The sequence below is a fragment of the Globicephala melas genome, chromosome 5 (assembly GCF_963455315.2).
Source record: "Globicephala melas chromosome 5, mGloMel1.2, whole genome shotgun sequence".
NCBI classification, from domain to species: domain Eukaryota; kingdom Metazoa; phylum Chordata; class Mammalia; order Artiodactyla; family Delphinidae; genus Globicephala; species Globicephala melas.
In genome coordinates this window covers 29,904,981-29,929,114 of record NC_083318.1, presented here as the reverse complement: position 1 = coordinate 29,929,114, position 24,134 = coordinate 29,904,981, and the positions used below count along the sequence as shown (strand labels likewise).

General features: G+C 40.1%; 1 protein-coding gene across 4 annotated transcripts in view; it reads left to right on the top strand.

Moving 5' to 3' along the window:
• Nucleotides 1-1,118: 1,118 nt before the first annotated feature.
• The window catches only part of EGF (epidermal growth factor), a 93,018-nt gene continuing 70,002 nt past the window's right edge, over nt 1,119-24,134 (top strand). For all 4 annotated transcript variants that reach the window (XM_030864327.2, XM_030864326.2, XM_030864325.2 and 1 more), the window contains exons 1-2: nt 1,119-1,249; nt 23,435-23,634. In XM_030864327.2, the coding sequence (XP_030720187.2) occupies nt 1,123-1,249; nt 23,435-23,634 (327 nt within the window). In that variant the 5' untranslated portion in view covers nt 1,119-1,122. The remainder of the gene's footprint in view (nt 1,250-23,434; nt 23,635-24,134) is intronic.

Below are 24,134 nucleotides of genomic sequence, written 5' to 3'. Positions count from 1 at the left end.
ATTTCCAATGCTTCCCAGATTTTGTGCTATTAGCTTAGTTTTTCCAACACTGCTCTATGATAACAATCCCCTCCTTTCCCTGCACTCCTGGCCCCTCACGATGTTTTATTATGGTCCTGCTGAAAGAAAAGGTGTCTGTGCATACTGTAGCTCTTCAGCTGGCGTCAGGGATTTCCCTTTGATTTGGAAAGAATAATCTTTCAAATTCCGCTATAAAATATACAGGAGGGAGAAAGATTAAGCTCCAGGAATGTGCACGGGTGTTGACATTCGTTCAGATAATGAGCTGAAGGTCATTTTTCTTTAATACCGCTCAGGTGAGTGATCAATGGCTCTAAAGTCTGCATTACCAGCCGTGCTGTTCACCACTGATTTATACAACGTGGTTTAACTTGGTCTCCATCCTTCCAGATATTCAAACGTAGCCAATATTCCGCAGGTACCTCCAAGACATCACGAGCAACTCCCCGGCCCCTTCCTTGCTCTCCCCCTGGTTCTGCCTGGAATGTTTATGGTGAATAGTCAGCTATCTCCTCCTTGGCAACCGTCCATGCTTTCCTGTAGCTGGAATTGCCCACATTCGCATTTGCAAACAGAGGCTCACTCAAGTGTTGCTAAAGGAGAGGGGTGGAGCCGAAAAGCTTTAAAAAGGAAAGGGGAGTCACTCTACTTTTCAAAAAGAGAAACCGTGTTTGGGGAGGAATCGTATGTCCATATTTCTTCTTTCAGCCTCGTGAAGGGTCGTGGTTGGAACTTTCCACCAATTCTTTCCTTTTTTTTTTCCTCTCTCTAGCCTTGGCCCTGCCGCTTTGCCTGTCACAGTGAAGTCCGCGGCAGGCCTCCAGTGCATGGCTGTTAAACTCCGCGAAATTTGTCATAAGGGTGTCAGGTATTTCTTACCGGCTTCCCAAAAACTTCGATAAAGAAATCTTTCCTTGGAGTGTCCCCTTCAGGCTGCATTTCGACGCTGTCGAGGGCAACAGGGCAGCAGAGGAAAAGATGCCCCAGGGCTGCAGGCCAACCCGGGTGGCCACGCTGGGGGTCAGACATACCCACTTTGCTCGGGCTATGCTCAAGCAGAGTCAGCTTATTTTCTATTGAGAGTTCAAGCCCGTCGAGATTATGCTGCTGTTCCTTATCATTCTGTTGCCGGTAGTTTTTAAATTTAGTTTTGTTAGCCTCTCAGCACTGCAGCGCTGGAGCTGTCCTGAAGGCTCTCCCTCGGGAAATGGGAATTCTACTTGTGTGGGTAAGTAACCCCATCAAAAGGAGTTCGCGTCTTCCCGGGAACTGCCCTCAGATACCTGTTCATTCCGTTTTGTATACTTGGGCATTTTTTTTTTTTTTTTTTGGTTTGTCTGTGGGCGTGTATATTTGCTTCCTTTTTGTTTTCTAATGCTGGCTGTTAGAGCTAATCTGCTACTAACTATAAAAATTCATGGCTCTCAAATTGTTCTTCTGTGTGTGAGTGAATAGGTCTCATTTTTAACTAGCTGAACATTTCACAGAAACCTCCGTCTTGATTCTGACATGAGGAGTGATTAAATACTTAGTTGATTAGCTTTATACGGGAAACTGGGGAAACGGATTTTTTTTTTTTTTGAGACTGTTTCTTAATCCATGAAGAAAAAAATATCTTCCTTCGGATAAATTTGTATAAGAACTGAGAGGCTGCTAACACCCAGTGAAAAATGGGAAGGGAATTGGGCACAAAAGTGATTCTATCATTGTGAAAGTTAAGCTAAGTTTCAAGTTAAACCTCTTCCCATCCTCCCTCACTGCTGTTTCTGAAGCTCTGACGCAGCTCCAGTTTTTAGTAACAGGTGCATTGTAATTTTGGGAACTGCTAAGAAATGCTAATATGCCACAACCCCTCCCATATTAAATGGGTTTTTAATCAAGAGTGAGTGGGAATTCTACTGAATGTAAAATAGCAATCCTGAGTAAGGACTTTGCCTGAAAAAATATCTCTTCCCCCTGCCCCCTCCTCGATTCATTTAATTTAATCCTTGGGTGGGTTCCCAACCTGCTGCTCAAACAAGTTAGACATTTCCATCCATTACAGACCATGAACTGCCCTGATATTCCTTTCTTGGCATTTTGCCCTTCTGAGAAGAGGGCTAGTTCCCAAAAAGAGGTAGATTGAAGGAATACAGTAAATTTTCCAGAAGAGAAGCCTCTGGAATATAGCACAAAATAGTGGGAATAAAGGGAACACTTCTGAGGCAAACAGCTGTTGTTGGGCTCCTGTCCTGGCCATCCCGTAAAGGAAGTTACCAGTGAGGAAGTCGGGGCCCTGTCACCAGGCAGCATTTACTGGAACAGGTGAGCAGAGCCCTAGGGTACTGGAAGGAAGGACTGCGTTCTAGTTATCTCCATGTCCCCAGCACCTAGAACATTTCTGCGCTCGTAGTATATGCTCAATAAATTCTTGCTGAATGAATAGAGTGTGTTTCCCTGGTCTGCTAATCAAGGCCCTAAAGAATAGCAATGAAAAGGGAATGACAAAAGACAAAAATGACCTCATGAGCCTGTGACACAGCTGTTGGAGACATAGCTTTACACATAGTCATGTCGAGTGGACTGGACCGCTTTGGGGTGGAAGTAGTTGGCAAGTGACCAGAGTCAGGCACTGCCATCTGCATGGGATGAGGGGAGATAGTGGGAGCCACTCAAGAAGCAGAACCTGAGACAGCAAAAATAGTACGAAAATGAACTTTTACTCATGGCTTTAGAGTCCCAGGGAACAACCCGATCCCTGCTAGCAAGTGAGTCTGCACCTCAGGCTTCTTGCACCCCCACCCCCACCCCACCAGTGGCTCAGAAGTGTCTTCACTGAGGCTGGTTGAAGACATAAACTTGAAGCCCAGGATAGAGACAATGAGTTAGGGGGACTGTGTCACAGAGTGGAAGGAACAGAGGTTTTAGAAGCAAACATACCTCATTTCAAATCCATGCTACCTACTTAATACTTGATCTACAGTGGAATATTGCTGAAAAATAATAATGCCCCCTTTCAGAATTGTTGTGTGGATTCCATGAGATAACACGGGAAATGCACCTGCCACGGAGGCTAGCAGATTGTGCTCAATAAACGTCCTCTGGGCTCCATATCTTGGCTAAATCTCTTCGATCAAATCCTATCACAAAATGCCTTACTTGAACACTGCAGTGACATGGCACAGACCCCACGGAGGGTGGAATGTCTGGATGCCACTTTGTGACTCTGTCTCTTTGCTCCCTTGTTCCTCGCAGGTCACAGGTTTAAAGCCCCTACTTTATACTCCGGGTCTCCTGTTAGCTACTACCTGCCTGGGTCACACCCTATGCCCCATGCGTTTCAGAGGACAGTATTTCTCCTCTCTAGATAGATATGGTACCATCATCTATTTTTCCTCTAATTAAGTTCTCCTTGCCCCTGGCACTGAGACAGACCACCTGTAGCCAGCCTGGCCCAGCAGGAAGAATGCTTTGTGGTCTGATTCAGGTACTTCATGCAATGTCGTCTTGCATGTGACTGTGAGCCAGAGAAAATAAGTGATAACAACACAGAACTGGGTTTTCTTCATTTCTTCCCTCCCCTACACCTCCTGCTTTTTTTTTTTTTTTTTTTTTTAATCAACTGTGTATTCTGTTAGCTTTTGTTTGAACTACAGTACATAAGGAGAGCAGTAAGGAAAACTGCTGGCCAGTGGCTTCTGAACTTTCAAGCCTATTTGCCCTGGAGGAGAAATAGCAGTTGAAAAGGAACTGTTCCTGTTTTATATCTGTACCTGCATTATTTATATGAACTTTCTTGGTAAATAGAGTGAAGAAGAAGTACAGGTCAAGCTTCAGAGAGCTGGCTGCAGGCTGGATCCTGGGGCACTAGTTAGCCAACTGGGGAGGTCACTTTTAGCAGCAAACAGTGAAATCACTGATTTCAGCACCGGTTAAGGCTTGGTCAGCTTCCCAGTCAAGTGCAAACCAGAGGAACTCCATGATCAAAATCTTGTTTGTTTTTTCAGCCAGAGTTATGCAAAAGCTTTTTCAAAATAGTCTAACTACAGAGAAATTACAGGAATGATCTTTTATGCATACCATGTGAATAAAAGCATCACCTAAATACTCAGTGGTTTGTGGTCTTTGAGGGGTAGTAGAGCTCAGTGGTAAAGAGCTTAAATTTTGGAAACTGCCTGCCTGGGTTCGAATCCCAGTTCTGCTGCTTGTGAACTGTGTGTCATTTTCCTCAGTATCAAGTGAAGATAACTACCCTCTCCTCCAAGGATTGTTGTCAGGATTGTGTTGAAGTAGTTGTTTTCAATGCTGGCTGTACATTAGAACCACCAATGGGGTTAGCATCTGGTCGGTGTGAGTGAGTCAGAGTCCCTTCTGGAGGTGGAACCTGGGCATCTTTTTCTGTTACTCTCCCTTGGTGATTTCAACAGGCATAATGGGCAGCCTGGGTTTACGGCCACTCAGTTAATACATGTAAAGTGCACAAAACAGAGCCTGGCATGTAATAAGCACTCAATAAGTCTTAGCTGCTATTAGTATTTTTATTGTTGTTAACATTATTTTATTGGTGGGAATAGTGGTAATATCTTCTAAATATGGCTTAGTTTCTTCTATAATAATTGAATTTCTTTTACACATGGAAAAATGCCACATTGAAAAACCCAATGACAGTTTTATAACATTACAATTTGTAGTCAAAATAATTTCAACATACATAACTTGTATTTCTGTGCTCAAAAGAAATGTTTATTAAAAACACAAAACTGTATCATACTGGTTTGAGTGAGTGCCCTTGCGGAACTGCAGCTCCAATATTTGCCTTTCTGTGACATCAACTGATAAAAAATTCCACTGAGTGCAAAGTAAGTCTGCTTGTTAGATTTCTTACCAGTAGTGATTTTAACAACAGCAAAAACAAGCCACTTGAAAGTATTTAAATTTCTTATGTATTTTTCCTTATGTTTGGAACCAATTTCCCTAAGATTTGTAAAGTTGTTGAGGGCATATAAAGGAATGATAAATTAGTTCTTCAAATGAATTTACATTTTTGGGCTAGTTGGGGGTTGTCCATTTTATTTGACATTCAATTTAGAAGTTGGAAGGTGAGACTTATTTGCTTATTTCAGAGTAGAGCAAATGATTTTTTCCCATCAAAAGTAAATGGACTAGTAATTTGTCTTAAGTAAATTCAGAATCTTACTTTATCATCTACAAATTTGCCTTCATAAAAAATCCATTTGAAATAATTCCTTGTATAGAATAAATGGTTGGGCCTTTTTTTTTAAAACATCAGTAGTCTCCAAACTCCATTCCATCTGTAAAAAAAAGTTAAAATGTGGACATACGTTCCCAAAACACGTTTATTTATCAGTTACTTACATAATATATATACTGATATTGTGAACATTATACAACACATAACATTTCTAACATTTTCTTTCCACACAATAATGAACCATCTTACAATCTCGAAGTGGTTACACATCCTACTTGGGAGAGACTGTTTCAGAGAACTAGTAAAATGATGGAATAAATGCTTCATCCTTCTTCCTTATTAGCTCAGCTCCTTTCACTTAAGTATGAAGAGAAAAGCAAAAAGGTTGCTAAGTTTTTTATAAAGTAAAGGGGAATTATTTATAGTGAATGACTTTTTTCAGAATATGTAATTGTAGAAATAAAAATTGATCTCCCCAGTTGGTTAACTTAGCGCCCCAGGATCCCTCCTGAAGTAGGGTTGTGCTGAAATTCTGCCATAAGGGCCAGAAGAACAGAACACATCCCTAAGAATGGGTTGGAGTTTCATAAATTCTAAAGCTCTATGGCCTGCTGGGGTCATAGTATCTTAGGATTTTTAAATAAAAATGGTCTGTGTCTCCATCTCATGTTCTGGAGAAACTCATTGTCTCCCTCCTCTATCCTGGAGGATTGCTGGGCGGGGACGGTGATGTGGAAGGAAAGGCTCTGTGTCCATTTGGTCCTTCCACTGAATTATTGACTACTGTGTGCCTTGCTTCCCTCACGCGCTGTCCCTTTCCCACACCCCATTACCTCACACCCACACCACCCTGTTTCACTTCTCAAAAGAGCCAGTGCCTTGGGCTGTGAGGGTACAAACTTTAACTGAAGGCTTGTGGCAAAAAAAAAGTTATGGTCAGGGCTTCCCTGATGGCGCAGTGGTTGAGAGTCCGCCTGCCGACGCAGGGGACACGGGTTCGTGCCCCGGTCCGGGAAGATCCCACATGCCGCGGAGCGGCTGGGCCCGTGAGCCATGGCCGCTGAGCCTGCGCGTCCGGAGCCTGTGCGCCGCAACGGGAAAGGCCGCGACAGTGAGAGGCCCGCGTACTGCAAAAAAAAAAAAAAGTCATGGTCACATCCTGATCCAGCACATCAAACAACTAGAACAAAATGTTTTTCATTCTTGTACTTAAAAGTTAAGTAATTGTTTTGTGTGGAAAAGCCTTACCCACCATCCTCTCTTGAGCTCCAGCTTCTCGCCACATTTAGCCACCCCTGTTTCTCAGTGACCTTGATCTACACCTAGTCCTCTTTTTCTCGGCCTCCTTCATCTGTTTCAGGCAACCACTGTAGATTTATTCCTCCTCCAATTCTGTTTGCTTGATCATATCCTAGGCCTCTCTTTATAAATAATAATTTAAAAACCTTAAAAAATTTCTAAATAGTACACTGGAGTGTTTTAGTAAAAACAAAACAGTTGTTTCTCAGAAGAGAAATTCTGGCCACAGGTGAAACCAATCTTTTCGCTTGTCTTTCCACAATGGGGGAGTGTTATGTTTGAGACAGAAGAGAAGACCAGGTTGTGTCAATGTCACGTGAAGCGGAGACTTTTCCTGAACTCTCAGGCTAGGAAGGGGCTGCGGAGTTCCAGGGTTAGGGGAGCCGTTTCTCTGGCCCGGTGGACACAGGTCAGAAGTGAGGTGGGGCACCGCCTTGAAAAGAGGCCTTCATAAGTCTGGTCTTGGCCAGCCATTGTAAGGTGGGTTGTTCTTCTTTTCTATTAATCACTAGTCATTAAAGAAGATCTGATTAAAAGTTAAAGATTGATCTCACTTGTGCTGAGGAAAATGAGCAAAAGGCCAGTCCCATGTTTCAGGTGAAATGGTAGAATGAGTGGCGGGTAGGAGGGACTGTCTTCCACAAGCGCCGTGACTCCACAGTGATGTGGCCGGAATGGGAGGAGGACGGATGAGAGCCACCAGTGGGTGAAGATGAGAGAGGCAGAATATTCCCCAGTCAGTGGTCTGCTGTTAGGAGAATCAAATTGTTTGGATTACGAAGCAATTACGATGTCTCCTCTCATTTTTATCATTGACCCGTAGATTCTATTGTACTAATTTATTTAGATTAATTTATATATTGTCTCTTAATCCAGACGCTTAAAAAATCAAACATTAGACCTCAGATGAAAGGAAACAAAAATTCCTTACCTGGGAAACTCGTCTTCTAAAATCTGTTCAACATTCTTAACCTTTTAGTCACTTTGATTATAGTGGAGAAAAATCGGAAAAGAAACTAGTGACTTTCCAATATGTGTAAATTGCCTGATCTAAGATATTTCAGCAATTACTTTAATGAAATAGTTTTGCAAACCTGTTCTGAGGAAAAAAATTAAAGACTCAGTAGCTAGCTGCAATAGCTGGAGAACTTTTTCAGAATGTCCAGGTCAGTTTTAAACAATGTACTTTCTTTCAAGGAATTTCTCAGTATTTTTCAAGAAATTCTCAAATTCCACAAAGCAGTTTAGTGTTTAGTTAAGTTTTAGTAGTAACTCCAAATTTGAGCAATCCTAGAGCTAGGGGAACAAAATGTTAGTTTCACTGTGTTATAGTTTCTAATGTTAGAATTAACTTTAAGAAAGAACCAGGAACAAAAACAACAACAGCAACAAAGAAAACCTTGAGCATTGAAACATAATTGTCCCCAGTGTCTATTTACTTCTTGCCTACAGGTGAATACTTTCATCTAGAATGCTAATACTACTCACCATGAAGGGAGTATTACCTGGATATTAGGTGAACCAGGAATGCAGATTTATTTTGTAGGGATTCTTTATTAACAATAATGTTAATACAAATATTAGCTTTGCATACCATCACTCCAGTCATGTCCCCAGCTGTCCCATTTGCTGGGGCCCACAACAAGAAGATGACTGAGATCCAGGCCTGAAAGGATGTGTAATGTTTTTGTCAGGTGTAGAAGAAGAAAAAATTACATTACACAGAGGAGACCTTTATACTTCTTGAAAGATCTAGCCATATCTGAAAACACATTGTATTTTATATGGCGGATGTAACTAACCTCTGAGGGCGGTTGTGGAATAATACATGTAAATACACGTATGTCTTTCTTTAGGAGATCTTTTCCTTAACGTCATCATTCAAAATTTTCCTTTGATGCTGGAAATTAGTTAATGTATAAGAACTGCAGTCATTTTAGCCAAATGCAAAGCAGGAACTTCTGCTCTCATCACCTCTTGACCTTTCTAAGTCTGAAGTTTGAATTGGTGTGTGCATCTCTTTTCACTTATGACCTTGATTTTCATATTCTCCTAAGCCTGGCCATGCCAATGTGTTTGGATTTCCCAAGTATTTCCCAGGATACTTAGTACACTGGAGTTTGTGTGAGAATGACAGTGATTCATGGTGGGCACTGATTTATTTGCAAAGTACCCTCCAGTATAGGATAGACGAAGCCTTTCAGAGAAAGGCACTACCTTCTTCCTCCATTCCGAGACACCTATCAGGGTGCTACGGACTAGCTTTGTGTGTAGTAAGTGGATTTCATTCATGGGGTGGTTCTTTTTGTGGGTAGTTTGTTGCTAGGATACACAGACAGTCCTAACAACTTCATGGCAGCTGTCTTGTTCTTTAGCACATGGTGTGTCTGTTGAGAAATAGTATTTTATTTTGTTCACTTCAATGCTTTTCTGGTTAAAATTTCAGAAGCTTGAAGAAGGATCTTTCTTCTTCCATAAACTATCCTTGTATAAACAGGCCAAAGATGGAAGACCCCATCAAACTCAACACTGTCATAATATATGGCTGTTGACACGAATCCCCTCATTTTGGGTCCTTCCCTTATGAGGTTTCAAAACATGCCTAGAGGTAGAAGCTACCAGGGCTCTTCTGGTGTTTTTTTTCCTTCCCCCTGAAGCATGCAATTGTTCTGTTTACTACAGGAATTTAATCTTTCCTTGGTTTGCAAGGAAATTGCAAAGGTTACTATCATTAATGTTAATTTACCCGGTGTGTGGAAATGTATATCTTTTAGATTGAGGCAATGTTGTTGAGAATTTTAAAAGCTCTAAGTGGATCAAAAGTCTTATTATGTTTTGGGAAACATTTGAAAAAGTTTCTGAAAGTTTTATATTTCTTGGCTATTCTAATGAGTCATGGCAAAAATTTCATGTAAGAGGAAAAAAATAAGGTATGTGAAGAAAACTTTCCATCGTGAATCTTAATGCATTTGAAAAGTACCCAGTAATGCTCATGAGAGGTTGATTGGAGACTGTCTTTCAACATTGATGTGTTATCTTCTGGAACAGAAAGCTAAACAGAAGCACCTTCTGCATGGATATCCGTCTTTAATGCACACTGTGTTGATGCATATAAAATGACCGGGTTTTATTCCTTCCAATAGACAGAATAAAATGCCATTTTTCAAACAGAGGATATATTTTTAGACAGAGTGAATTGTGGTTGGTGCTTTACACGAGTGGACTGATCTTGTCCCAGGAAAAACTGGAGCTGTTTTGGACAGGTGGTAGTTCCAGTGTCGCACTTGCTCGTTGCCTTGCTTTGCATGAAGGAGTCCTCTCACGCCTAGTCAGTGCACTATGCATGGCAGGTTCTGATAGGCTGAAATGGACAAGGTCCAATTATGTGGCTGATATGAGCTGCTAATACTTACCTCACAGGATTGTCATGAAGACTAAATAAATTAATTCGTGTGAGGTGCTTAGGATCTTGCCTGACACACGGTGAGTTCTCAGTAAATATTAGCTATTGCTCTACCAAATACCATAGCTAAGACATATTAGCAACACCTTTGCTTTGTGTAATTTTTCTAATACCTGTTTCTTCAGATTGTCAGCAGTTCTTAGAGAAATCTGAAGTTGGTTTCTTGGCATGAGGCAGGTCCTAACAATCATCTAGGGTATTCTCTGTGACTTGTTACTATCCTTGATGATAAAGTATGGTACAAAATCCCCAATTAATTAATTTTTCTAAGTAATTATTCTTAGGGTTTGTCACATTTGCCTTCAACATTCCAAGAAACTTATATGAAGTATTTTTCTCTGTATTTATACAGCAATGCCTACAGCTAGGGCCCAGAAATCAGCACTGGTCAGGGTGGTATAATAAGAACAATGGAATTAGACTCAGGAAACATCTGAGTTCCAATACTTCTTCATTTTCTTTTCTTTCTGTCTGTTCCTCTAGAAACATTCAGAATTCAGTATCTATAGGCGAATATTTGTTTAGCCTTGCAATATGAGGAACATGATTGTAAAGGTAGGAAAAGGAGAAGGTAATTGTGTTAGTTATAAATGAGACCAACACCAAATTTTGTACATTTAATAAAATTTTTACAGATTTAATCAATTGATTAATTTTGTAGACTTCTTTCAGAGAGTTGAGCTTTTGGTGTCACTTGGGGCAGGTTGTTTGCTTTAGGTTATTGTTTTATTTCCTTTATTAGAGCTCATAATGACACACTATTGATTTGGTACTTGAAGTTTAGAGAAGCAGAGAGATGGAAACATTTCACAGAAAATAGGGGTTAAGATGAATAACATCTATTTATGAATTTACCACAAGCTTAGGATTCTTTCAAAAATGCGGCAAACAAGGAAACTATTGAATTCTATAAGACAGGCGGGTTAGGAATTGATAAATGTTAGATTAGAAAGGACCTTCAAAATCATCTAGCCCAACTGCCTCATGTTACAGATGAGAGGTTGAAATCCAGAGGGATGAAGTAACTCACCAGGTTCCTAAGAGAACTGGAATTCAGGACCCTCAACTCATTTTACAATATATACCAAGCATATGTTACCTCCCTCAATTGATGTTGAAAACCCACCAATGTAATGATTTTATTACTTCTTTCGATTGAAAAGTATTAATAATGTTAAGTTAGTGTGGGGAAAGTCTCTTACTAGCTCTCTATGTTGAAAGCGCTTTGAAAGAAGGACTGAGATTTCCTTTTATAAATACACCAATTATACCGATGAGTTAATTCAAATCAATTCAACAAATATTTATTGAACATCAGTTATGTGTTTGGACTGACAGTGATGACATCACTGGTCCAGATGCCCAGGGTATCCTGAGGGACAGTGAGGTTCTCAGCTTAGAGGGTGAGGTGTGGGTGGGCTGCAGTTTACCTGATGCCTTATGGACCATATTAGTTGGTTTTATCAAAGCTAACTCTTACAAAATCTAACAAGTGACTTAAAAACCCTCCTGCAGAGGAGGTAAAGATGGCAGACAATGCTAATAATGCAAAGCCCAAGAAGATAATGAGGAAAGAACAGCGCTGACCCCTTATTCTTAGAATGAGCTCTTTGTTGGCTGCATAAGGGATAAGAACATTCAGATCTGACAAAAAGGAGAAATTAACAAGAAGGAAGCCTGAGAAATGGACTTATGCTTACTACTATGATTAGTGATAAATCTCGAAACAAGCAAAAATTTGCCTCAAAATGTTATAGCTAATGAAGCCATCAGGACAAGTAAGATGTTTAAGAGTAAGTAACCAGGGCTTCCCTGGTGGCGCAGTGGTTGAATCCGCCTGCCGATGCAGGGGACGCGGGTTCGTGCCCCGGTCCGGGAAGATCCCACATGCCGCGGAGCGGCTGGGCCCGCGAGCCATGGCTGTGGAGCCTGTGCTCCGCAACGGGAGAGGCCCCAACAGTGAGAGGCCCGCGTACCGCAAAAAAACAAACAAACAAAAGAATTAGTATCCAGAATGTGATACAGAATGTGATACTTTATGATTTTCACAGTTGTGTTCAAAGTTATGATATGCAAGACTACATACCGTAAGCTTACTGATAAAAAGTTAGAAGGCTCCCTTGAGGTTTCTGACATTACAGCAAAAATGGTAAAGCCTCTATACGTTGAAATATGCAATAACAAAACTTTTGTGACTGTTGCCTAAGTTTTTCAATCATTAGGGCTAATGTGGTCTCTGGAAACAGGAGTTATAATCATCAATGTAAAAATAAACTCCCCTCACAAGTCTGGACTGCCAAAGGGAAAAGAAAAAAAAAGGTAAAGCCTCACACTATTAGTGAAATACTTGTCTTCCTCTTCCCTGCTGTGGTAAAACATGCCTAAAGTAATACATGGAAAACCACATGACGACAGATTAAATGTGTTCTTCTGTCAGCAAATACTACTGAAAACTTCACAGAAGGCATTACTGAAATTTTAAAGAAGTAAGTATTAGAAAAATTATACAGTTTGAGTGAGAGTAAAGGTGTTTCTACTATATCTCAGCTTACGGTATTTTCTAGAGACAAAGAGTGAACATTTATTGAGAACTCACTATATGTAAGGGAAAATTCTAAGGTCTTGGCATGAATTTATTTAGTCTTCATAATAATCCTATGAAGTTCCATTACCATTTCCATTTCCAAGATGAAGGAACCTATGCACAGAGAGGTTAAATAATGAGCTGAAAGTCACACAGCTATTATAATTAATAGTGAAGCCAATAAAGAGTCACCATGGGTATTCTGTCTCCAGTGCCAGTGATCTTAGCCGCTCTTGTATTTGCCTCTCTGTTTCAACAATGAAATGCACAAAGAACTGAGATACTTTTTTATAAGCCAATAAAAGAAAGATGCATCAGAGAAGAAATTTTCTCAGTAGTCAATGACTTCTTTATATATTAACAAATATATTGTGAAAAAAAATAGTACGCATGTACTCAGTGGCAATGGAGCCACTGCATTTACTGCAACATCAACAAAAAGCGTTCTTGGGTGAGATGACAGTATAGTCTCCACAGTTTCACAGGGAATCAGGGCAGCACAATCACTGAAACTGGAATTGCACAAAGTGCAGTGGGGCATCACTGATGTCATTATTTCTATAAAAACAAGACTAAACTAGATTCTTTGTAATACTTTGTGTTGAATGGGGAGTAACCATGAAAATATTTGTCCCACATGCTTCCTGCAGAGTATCTGGAAGCAAAGCACTTATGACAATGATCAAATGTTACATATTTTTCTTTTTAAAAAGGGACAAGTTTTTCAAATTTTTTTACCTTTTCTGTGATGATAAATTGGTGTCAGTGGTATGCTACTCAAAAAGTAACTAAAACAACAGAACTTTATCCCTTCCAGTTAAAGGTGCCATTCTAACAACGAGTTAGAAAGTGACTTGCTGATTGTAGGAAATTTATGATGAAGAGAGTGGTTTGAAAACTGATGATGTTGGGAATGTTTCTATTGTCATGTGATTTGGTTGTTGAATCAATGTCAGTATGTCACTTATTAAAAACTCTCTCATCTACCTCAGGGCCTTTGCGCTGGCTCTTCTTTCTGGTTGGAAGGCTCTTACCCCACATATCTACTTGGCCCACCCTGCTCTTTTGTCTTTTCTTAAGGTCACTTCCCCCATGAGGCCTTCTCTGACCACAATTCTAACCTGCTCCACCCATCCTGTTACTGCCCACCCCTCTTTTTCTTTTTCTTTCTTTTTTTCTTCTGTGACACCTATCTGACCTCTGGTACACAGTACAATTTACTGCTTTACTCTGAAAAAACAAGAAAACAAAACAAAACAAAAAAACTCTCATGTCTGCATTCTTAAAAAAAATTCCTGTAAAGAGTTTTCCAAACTGTTTTTAAAAACTTCTAAATTAAGAATTTTTGTCCTTTCAATTCCACTTGCTAAAAATATAAAATGCAACACCTGGTTAGTTTGCATTTACTGATTAAAATACAGGAAGGCAGAATTTTGCTAGTCTAATTCAATAAAATTTGTGAATAATTGATAGATGTAATTAAAAAGTATATTCTGTGATTTTGTAAATATAGCCAATGAAGCATTTCTTGTATTTGATATAGATATAATTGTGAAATATCTATTTCGTCATGACAGTTATCAAAGACTAAATATCAAAACATATTGAACTTTAAACCAAATTTTTGAATTCCTATATTAAATTCAATCTTTTCAATAGATGCAAATGAACGTTGCATAAACTCATTTTTTTTTTTTTTTTTTTTTTTATTTTGCGGTACGCAGACCTCTCACTGCTGTGGCCTCTACCGTTGCGGAGCACAGGCTCTGGATGCGCAGGCTCAGCGGCCATGGCTCACGGGCCCAGCTGCTCCGTGGCACGTGGGGTCTTCCCGGACCGGGGCACGAACCCATGTCCCCTGCATTGGCAGGTGGACTCTCAACCACTGCACCACCAGGGAAGCCCCTGCATAAACTCAATTTTTAACATGCAGAGGGACTTTTGGGGCTGTGTGACATCTGCAACTGGAAATGTCCAGCAGAAAGTAGAAAATACAGAGGCAAAACTCAGAGGACAGGTCAAGATAGTGATTTCCGTGTGTGTGTGTTTGTGAGAAACATCTGGAAAAAACTTTTAATGTTGGAGAATGCATTTTAGTATGGTAACATTAATCTTTAAATAAAATTGAGCATAATTTACGCTGACAAGCTGAGGGATAAACATGCTTACTTAAGATGAAGGATTACCTACAGCACAGGAACCTTTTGACAGCATTCACTGTTCTGCAAAACTGCATTATTATGAGTTTTTAAAAAGTTGTAGTGAGGAATTCCCTGGCAGTCCACTTTCACTGCAGAGGGCACGGGTTCGATGGCTGGTCGGGGAACTAAGATCCCATGTACAGCACGGCCAAAAAAAAAAAAAAAAGTAATAGTGAGCTGTGGTATAGGCTGAGTGATAGACACATAAATTAATGGAACAGACTAGAAAGTCCAGAAATAGACTTACATAAATATGGTCATTTGATCTTTGACAAAGGTGCAAAAGCAATTCAATAGAGAAAGGATAGTCTTTTCAACGTATGATGTTGGATCAATTAGACATCCATGAGCAAAATAATCTCAACCTAAACCACACACCTTATACAAAGATTAACTCAAAATAGATTATAGATCTAAATTTAAGATGTAAAAGTGTAAAGCTTTTAGGAGAAAACATAGAAATCTTTATGTCCTGGAGTTGAGTTCTTAGAAATGACACCAAAAGCATGATATACAAAGGAAAAAAATTATAACTTGTACCTCATCAAAACTGAAACTTTTGCTCTGCCATAGACAATATCAAGAGAATGAAAACACAAGCTGTGTGCTGGAAGAAAACATTTGCAAAACAGGTATCTGACAAAGGACTTGTAGCCAACATATATTTTTTAGAAACCTTTCAAATGCAATAATAAGAAAATAAATAACCTAGTTTAAAATGGGCAAAGGATTTAAACAGATATATTCAACAAAAGGATATAAAGATAGTAAATAAATCCATGAAAAGATGTTCACCATTGTTAACTGTTTTAGGCTGAATATGGCCCCCAAATATATCTATGTCTTAATTCCTGGACCTTGTGAATGTGACCTTACATGGCAAAAGAGACTTCACAAATGTGATCTTGAAATGGGGTGATTATCCTGGCTTACCTAGGTGGATCCTAAATGTACTCACCAGCATCCTTGAGAGAGGGAGGCCAGAATGTCAAAGGAGAAGGAAGACGATGGAAACAGAGAGACATTTGAAGATGATACGCTTCTGGCTTTGAAGATGGAGAAAAGGGGGCCATGAGTCAAGGAGCCCAGGGAATACATTATATATGGAATGCAACATATTATAGAATTAGATATAAAAATATCCAGGTGATGTAATTATAGGAATCCACTGCAAGAGACCCAATTTCTGATTAGTTCCTGGAACATGGTTGGATGCAGAGAATCCAGCCTTTTGGTCAGCTTCCTGAAGTGGATTCCTTGACGGAGCTGAACTACAAGATGCTAAACAATGAGTTCCTGATGAATTCAGTCTGGGATAAGCATGATGTTTAAAAGCTAAATCTGTGATCCGAAAGACATGGCTTTAAATCCCCAGTTGGTTATTTATTGGACATGTGACTTGTAGCAAGTTAATGGCTCTAAACTTCAGTTTCTTCTTCTGTAAAATGAAGATGCCGGGAGCATCTACCTCCTAACGTTACCCAATTAAATCAAATAATGCATTTAATGTGCTACCCCCAGAGATAACACTCAAGATGTTGGCTGTTACTATTCTGATGGTATTTACCACCCACCTTCTTGGAGAATCAAAGTGTGTAATAGCACATTAAAGACTCTGAGTGGCTCTGTTGAAAAGAACGATTTTCTAGAACTTGCTAGCCTCAGGTACTACCCTGAGCACCTGGTAATGGATTCTCTTTAGCTTGATAATGAGAATGTGGCTGAGGGTCAGGAAGGGGCTATTTTTTGCTCCAGATGACTCATTTCTACCACCACTCAGCGACTAGGGTGGCAATCTTCACATTTTTCAGAGTTTTCCTTACAGAATTAAGGTTTTGTAACTGAGCAGGACCCTATGGGGCCATCCCATGACAGACCCCTCCCCCTTCCCCTCTGCTTCAGCTCCTTTGTAGGACCTAGATAACAGTATTGGATGCACATTTCCTGAGTTGTTTTACAGATGCTAATACCCCCACCAAATGGAAGCAATTAACTACTTGATGACCGTGAGCACACAGCACTGTCCCCAACACACACCTGTTGGAGCCTAAGGTTGAATATCGTTAACCCCTGTGACGCCGCCCTGTTACCTCGCCATCGACCAATCAGAGAATTGTGCGTGAGCTGATCACACAGCCTGGGATGCCATTCCCTCACCTTCCTTTAAGAGTGCTTTGCTGTAACCCATGGGGGAGTCCAAGGTTTCTGAGCACTAGCTGTCCTGGACTCCTTGTATGACTCCCTACAATAAACGCTGCACTTTCCTTCAAATCACAACCTGGTGTCTGTAGATTGGCTTTACTGTGCACAGGGCAAGAGGACCCAATTTTGGTTTGGTAGCAGTTTAAGTTCACATCTCCTGGCTCACCTTTCTAGATGTATTATTTCTTATTTAAAAAAAAAATTATTGATGTAGAGTCGATTTACAATGTTGTGTTAATTTCTGCTGTACAGCAAAGTGATTCACTTATATATATATTTTTTCATATTCTTTTCCATTATGGTTTACCACAGAATATTGAATATAGTTCCCTGTGCTATACAGTAGGGCCCTGTTGTTTATCCATCCTATATATAATAGTTTGCATCTGTTAATCCCAAACTCCCAGTTGTTCCCTCCTCCCTGGCCCCCTGCCCCTTGGCAAACACAAGCCTGTTCTCTGTGTGAGTCTGTTTCATAGATATGTTCATTTGTGTAGTATTTGAGATTCCACATATAAGTGATGTCACATGGTATTTGTCTTTCTCTTTCAGACTTACTTTGCTTAGTATGATAATCTCTGGGTTCATCCATTTTGCTGCAAATGGCATGATTTCATTTTTTTATGGCTAATATTCCATTGTATATATGTACCACATCTTCTTTATCCATTTATCTGTTGATAGACATTTAGGTTGTTTCCATGTCTTGGTTATTGTGAATAGTGCTGCTATGAACATAGGGGTGCATGTAGCTTTTTGAATTATAGACTTGTGTGGATATATGCCCAGGAGTGGGATTGCTGGATCATATGGTAATTCTATTTTTAGTTTTCTGAGGAACCTCCATACTGTTCTCCATAGTGGCTGCACCAACTTACATTCCCACCACCAGTGTAGGAGGGTTGCCTTTTCTCCATACCCTCTCCAGAATTTGTTATTTGCAGACTTTTTTTTTTTAGTTTCTGCTTTATAACAAAGTGAATCAGCTATACATATACATATATCCCCATATCTCCTCCGTCTTGCGTCTCCCTCCCACGCTCCCTATCCCACCCCTCTAGGTGGTCACAAAGCACGGAGCTGATCTCCCTGTGCTATGCGGCTGCTTCCCACTAGCTATCTATTTTACATTTGGTAATGTATATAAGTCCATGCCACTCTCTCACTTTGTCCCAGCTTACCCTTCCCCTCAAATCCATTCTCTACATCTGTGTCTTTATTCCTGTCCTGCCCCTAGGTTCTTCAGAACCTTTTTTGGGTTTTTTTTTAGATTCCATATACATGTGTTAGCATACAGTATTTGTTTTTCTCTTTCTGACTTACTTCACTTTGTATGACAGACTCTAGGTCCATCCACCTCACTACAAATAAATAAAGTTCATTTCTTTTTTTATGGCTGAGTAATATTCCATTGTATATATGTGCCACATCTTCTTTATCCATTCATCTGTTGATGGACACTTAGGTTACTTCCATGTCCTGGCTATTGTAAATAGAGCAGCAATGAACATTGTGGTACATGACTCTTTTTGAATTATGGTTTTCTCAGGGTATATGCCCAGTAGTGGGATGGCTGGGTCATATGGTAGTTCTATTTTTAGTTTTTTTAAGGAACCTCCACACTGTTCTGCATAGTGGCTGTATCAATTTACACTCCCACCAACAGTGCAAGAGGGTTCCCTTTTCTCTACACCCTCTCCAGCATTTATTGTTTGTAGATTTTTTGATGATGGCCATTCTGACTGGTGTGAGGTGATACCTCATTGTAGTTTTGATTTGCATTTCTCTAACAATTAGCGATGTTGAGCATTTTTCATGTGCTTTTTGGCCATCTATATGTCTTTTTTGGAGAAATGTCTATTTAGATCTTCTGCCCATTTTTTGATTGGGTTGTTTTTTTGTTATTGAGTTGTATAAGCTGTTTGTATTCAGCGTATTATTTCTGAGTCGCCTGGCTTCTATCTCACCTGTCCTGAATTTTGACCCTAATGAGTAAGCTGAGAAGAAAGCCGTGATTGCTCAAAAAGTGAATGTGTGCCCTTTTAGGAAAAGGAAAAGGAATTGAAAAAAAGAAGATGAGGATTGCCTTTTAGAGTGAAATAAAACTTTCTGCACTTCATAAAACCCAGATATTATTCAAGTCAGCCCCTTGGGAGGTAGGAATAAATGACTCCTATCAGGGGCTTAGGTAGGAGCAGGTGAGGAGGTGTCAGGCTTTCTTACATCAGGCCTGTCAGTTTAAATCTACATTCTTTTCTCATGGTGTCATTGAATCTTGAAAGTCCAGAGTTCCACATTCTCTTTTGTCCTGTGAGCCTTCTTCAGTCTGCCTCCAGATTTAGAGCAGGAAACCTGTGGCAGTGAGGGCAGGTGGCAGTGTTGGCCTGAGAAGACTAAGTGTAGGTGTGTCTTGCTAACATGCTTGCCAGTATCCTTGATGTGTAAACCAGGTCCCACGAGCTTTTGCCCCCAAGGCCCAAAGATGACAGTCAATTTCTCTTCTCATTTACCTGGGTGGGGCTGCTTCTCCAGACTCAGAGCAGAGGAAGGGGTGATGGTTGTGAAATATTCTGTTTCTGCCACCCATATCCCCACCCCTTTCAATCAAAAATTGCTTTTTATAATTGATCTCTGTGCTATGGAGGCCCCAGATCTTCAATGTGCTCCAAACATTCTGGACTCCTTTCTAATTGCTGAAGATCCCCTACTAATCCCCAGGTTGAGAAGTCAGAGGTTCCAATTGATTTGCTGTGACCTGTTTGCTGTCTTTGGGTTTGTATTCCTTAGACATGATGTTTGATTTTCTATGCACTTCCTTCTCACTGAACTGCACCCAAAATAAATGCTGCGGGTTTTGACATGGGAAAGTTTAGCTGTTCAAACATGCACACCCTGCTGACAAATCCACAGATTGTACCACACACCAGTGTTTATAGAAGCTTTGACAGGATTGAAAAAACACTAACGTATTTATCATTTCCAGTGTCCTACAGTCTAATGACTATTTCACCAGGCCTAATTCTCAAAGTCTTTAACTTTCTTTTAAATCATATTACAATTCATTTTCACAAATATTCATCCCAGGCCCTGGTTTACACAAAATGATGCTGACAATGTAGGAATGGTGTTTTGAGGGAGGTGGAATAAAAATCTGTTACAGAAGTAAAATGAAGATCATAATGTCTTGACACATAACCCAGAGCAATGCAGGAAAGAGTACTGCATTGGGAGGATAGTGCATGGGTTCTAATTCCAGCTCTACCATCAACCGTAGGTGGGACTCTGGGAAGCGTCGCTGAATTTCCTCATCTGAACTAGATCTACAATTTCCAAATTCACCAAGATATGAGATTGTCTGTTCAGAAAACAGATTCCTAGTCCTCAACCCGGCCTTACTGAAATGGAATTTCCAGGGAAGGGATCTGCAAACGATACACACACACACACACACACACACACACACACACACACACACACACACACACACACACACACACACACACACACACACACACGCGTGCGCGCGCACAGAGCACCCTGTGTGATTTTTTTTTTTTTTTTTTTTTGCGGTACGTGGGCCTCTCACTGTTGTGGCCTTTCCCGTTGCGGAGCACAGGCTCCGGACGCGCAGGCTCAGCGGCCATGGCTCACGGGCCCAGCCGCTCCGCGGCATGTGGGATCTTCCCGGACCGGGGCATGAACCCGTGTCCCCTGCATCGGCAGGCGGACTCTCAACCACTGCGCCACCAGGGAAGCCCTGTGTGATTGTTTTGAACAAACAGTTTTGGGAAACACTGAACTAGGTAATGTCTAGGGTCTTCTAGTTCTGAGAGCTATGATAAAACATTGGATGCTAGAATTCACCGGTGGATGAGAAAAATCTGAAGGTAAAATTTATTCATTATTCATACTTAGTATTTTCATAAATATTTGTTTTTTGAAAAGCTATTGAAGTTAATGCTATGGTCTGTGTTTTATGGATCTAAGTGTTTTTCAGATTTATTTTTTCTCTTTGATTCATTGACTGTAATATCTGGACTGTCTAGCCCATGGTGGTGTATTAAGGGTAAATGAGACCAGGATGTGAAAGTTTGTTGTTATTATTGTTGTTGTTAGTAAAATAACCACCATAGGATAGATTCTGCTTTTATGAATTTGATAGATCTTCTAGGGTCTATGTCTTCATTCATATTGGTAAAAAGCCCAGACAAATTAAAAAATACAATTATTTCTTCATTAATTTATTGATTTAGGAAAAAATTTAGAATACTTACTATGTGCAAAGCATTATGCTGTGTTCTGTCTAAAATGTTTAGTGCTTTTCATTTCTCCTTTTTTTACCCGAAATCCTATTTAGTAGTACTTTGGAATGAATCAGATGTTTTATTGATCTCATCAATGTATCAATGCATTAGAAAATTAATAGCATGTATTGACACTTCTATTCAGTTTACACAGGATGCATGATACACATTTCAAAGAGAGGACTCCTGGCAACAAATCCACAGGCCCGCCCCAATCTGTGGCCCACAGATTAGTAGCTGTCTATTTAGGGTGTCTTTTCCTATGCCTTCCTTTCCTCCGTGATACATTGCTGTAAGAGAAATAAGTTATAGCGACATTCCGGTCCACGGGTTCAAACCTGAACAATGGTACAACCCTACGTAGGGAGACCTCGGTTGTGGGAATAAGTAATGGCAAATCATATTTGTGTAGTGCTTCACAAATAATGAACTAGTTTCATATCTATAATTTCATTTTCTTTCCCCAGTAGTCCTCTGATATGGGCTGGGGAGGTCTTGTGAGATGTCCAGAGAAACTAGTGAGCCAGGGCTGGAAACCAGGCCTCCTGGCTTTCCGTTTAATGCCCTTTCCATTTCTCCTGTGATACCTCTGATTCTACAGCTAGAATGGCAATGGAGAACGGGCTGTCCTACACGTCTCTGCCAGGGGTCTTGTGCTGTGGAAAAGATATGGGAAGAGTGATTTGAGCCAATTCTTTTAGACATTTATGAAGGCATCTGTTTCAAAATTCTCACGATCTTACACTTCTCCCTTCTCTTGTATCTCTATTCCAATATATTCTCTAAAGTGGAGCTAATGTTTCTGACTCTAGAACATAATCCCCAAGTAAGAGGATGTTAATTCATCATCATTTGAAATCCTTAGAACAGTAAACACATTTATTATGTCATATTAAGTTATTAAGGTTTAATATTAGAACGGAGTCAGCCCAGCAGGGCAGTGAGAATGTGTTAGAATTCTTCTGCAATTCCCCACTCACCCCAGTGTTAACTGGGATAGTTTTCTAAAGGCAGAATGGCAGAAGCCTCTTCATCCTCAGTCTGGAAAGACCAAAGAAACTAACCCTTGCTAACCGTGGCTGCAGAGTATGACACGGTGCACTGACATCGTCTTGGAGCATTGTAGGCAAGCTCCGTGTGGACGGCCAATAATTTCTGCTGAGATTTCCAAAGAGAGGTATCAGGTTCCCAAGCAGGTGTTGAGTACTTGGGAGTCTGAGTGGGTAGATGGTCATCACCTGGAACAGGACGGGACCCCAGGCATAGGGTTAGGATACAGGGCAAGGCCTTGTAGGAATCAAGAGATCCACTGAGGTCCATACTCAGATTTGGCAAATAAAAGTTTAGGGCACTCAGTTACTTGAATTTTGAATTTCAGGTAAACTGAATAATTTTTTAGGGTAAAGGATGTCCCATGCAATATACATGCAATTCAAATTTAACTGGGAGCTGTAAATTTTATGGGGCAATGTTAACAGGGACAAAATATTTCAGAGCTTTCGTGGACAGCATTTCAATTTTTCCTGATTCCGCTCAAGACCTCTAGGTTTCACCATGTTCTTCTTTGTCAGTAACCTGGATGCTCTGTTCATAAGGTAAGACTAGAGGAGGGAGATCCATTTCCAAAACAGTAATATCTGAAATTTTATTTCCAATTTACGTAATGAAATTTGACATTCATACAGACCCTCTTTACAATAGAATACAGTAGGTAGTTTCTTTTTGAACATAAAAACATTATTAAGCTAGAAAGTGTCTTTCTCTTCACATATTTTTTCATAATTTGTCAATGTTCATTTCTTACAATCAATTTGTGGAGAAAATGATTTACAAAATTAATTGTGAACATCTACAGGAAGTCTTTATTATCTAAACAATGGTATTTATTTAAAATATAAAAGCAGGACTTAAAAAATTAACTGTGGGGACTCCTCTGGCAGTCCAGTGGTTAAGACTCCAAACTTCCAAAGCAGGGGGCACGGGTTCGATACCTGGTTGGGGAAATAAGATCCTACATGCCGTGCCATGCAGCGCAACCAAAACAATTTAAAAACAAAACAAAACAAAAACCTAATTCTGCTTGTGCTATTTGTCATGGGGAAGTATTTTGTCTTAATCAGATAAAATATCATTGAAAATATACTGTTTGGTGTCTTTCTTCCCATGCAGGTCCTGCACCCTTCTTAATTTTCTCACATGGAAACAGGATCTTTAGGATTGACTTAGAAGGAACTAATCATGAGCAATTGGTGGCAGATGCTGGCATATCCATGATCATGGATTTTCATTACAATGAAGAAAGAATCTATTGGGTCGATCTAGAAAGACAACTTTTGCAAAGAGTTTTTCTGAATGGGACAAGCCAAGAGGTAAAGTACCATTTCCCATGGCATTTGAGGGAGTTTTGAACAGGCTGTCAAATATGATATAGCAAATTCATAACATATAGATAAATAAAAATTACATTACATTGCAAATACGTGTCTGGCATATGTAGGTATTTATTTAATCTGCATCTGTGGTATCATGTTACTGAACAAGCCCATACATGTGGCATTGATATTTGGAAGTCCCCAACAGGAGAAAGTGAGGATGTCAATGTAATTTTGAAAAGATGTAAGTTTATTAAGCCAGATCACCATTTTATGGTTAAAACAGATTATTTACATGATTATTTTCTGCTCCAGTGGTTCTCAGCTGGTGGCAATTTTGCCCCTCAGGGGACATTTGGCAATGTCAAGAAATATTTTTGATTGTCACACTGGACTGGGGAGAAGAGAAGATGTGCTAGAGGCCAGGGATGCTGCTAATCTTCCTACAATATGTAGGACAGTCCCTCACAACAAAGAATTACCAGGCCCCCAATGTC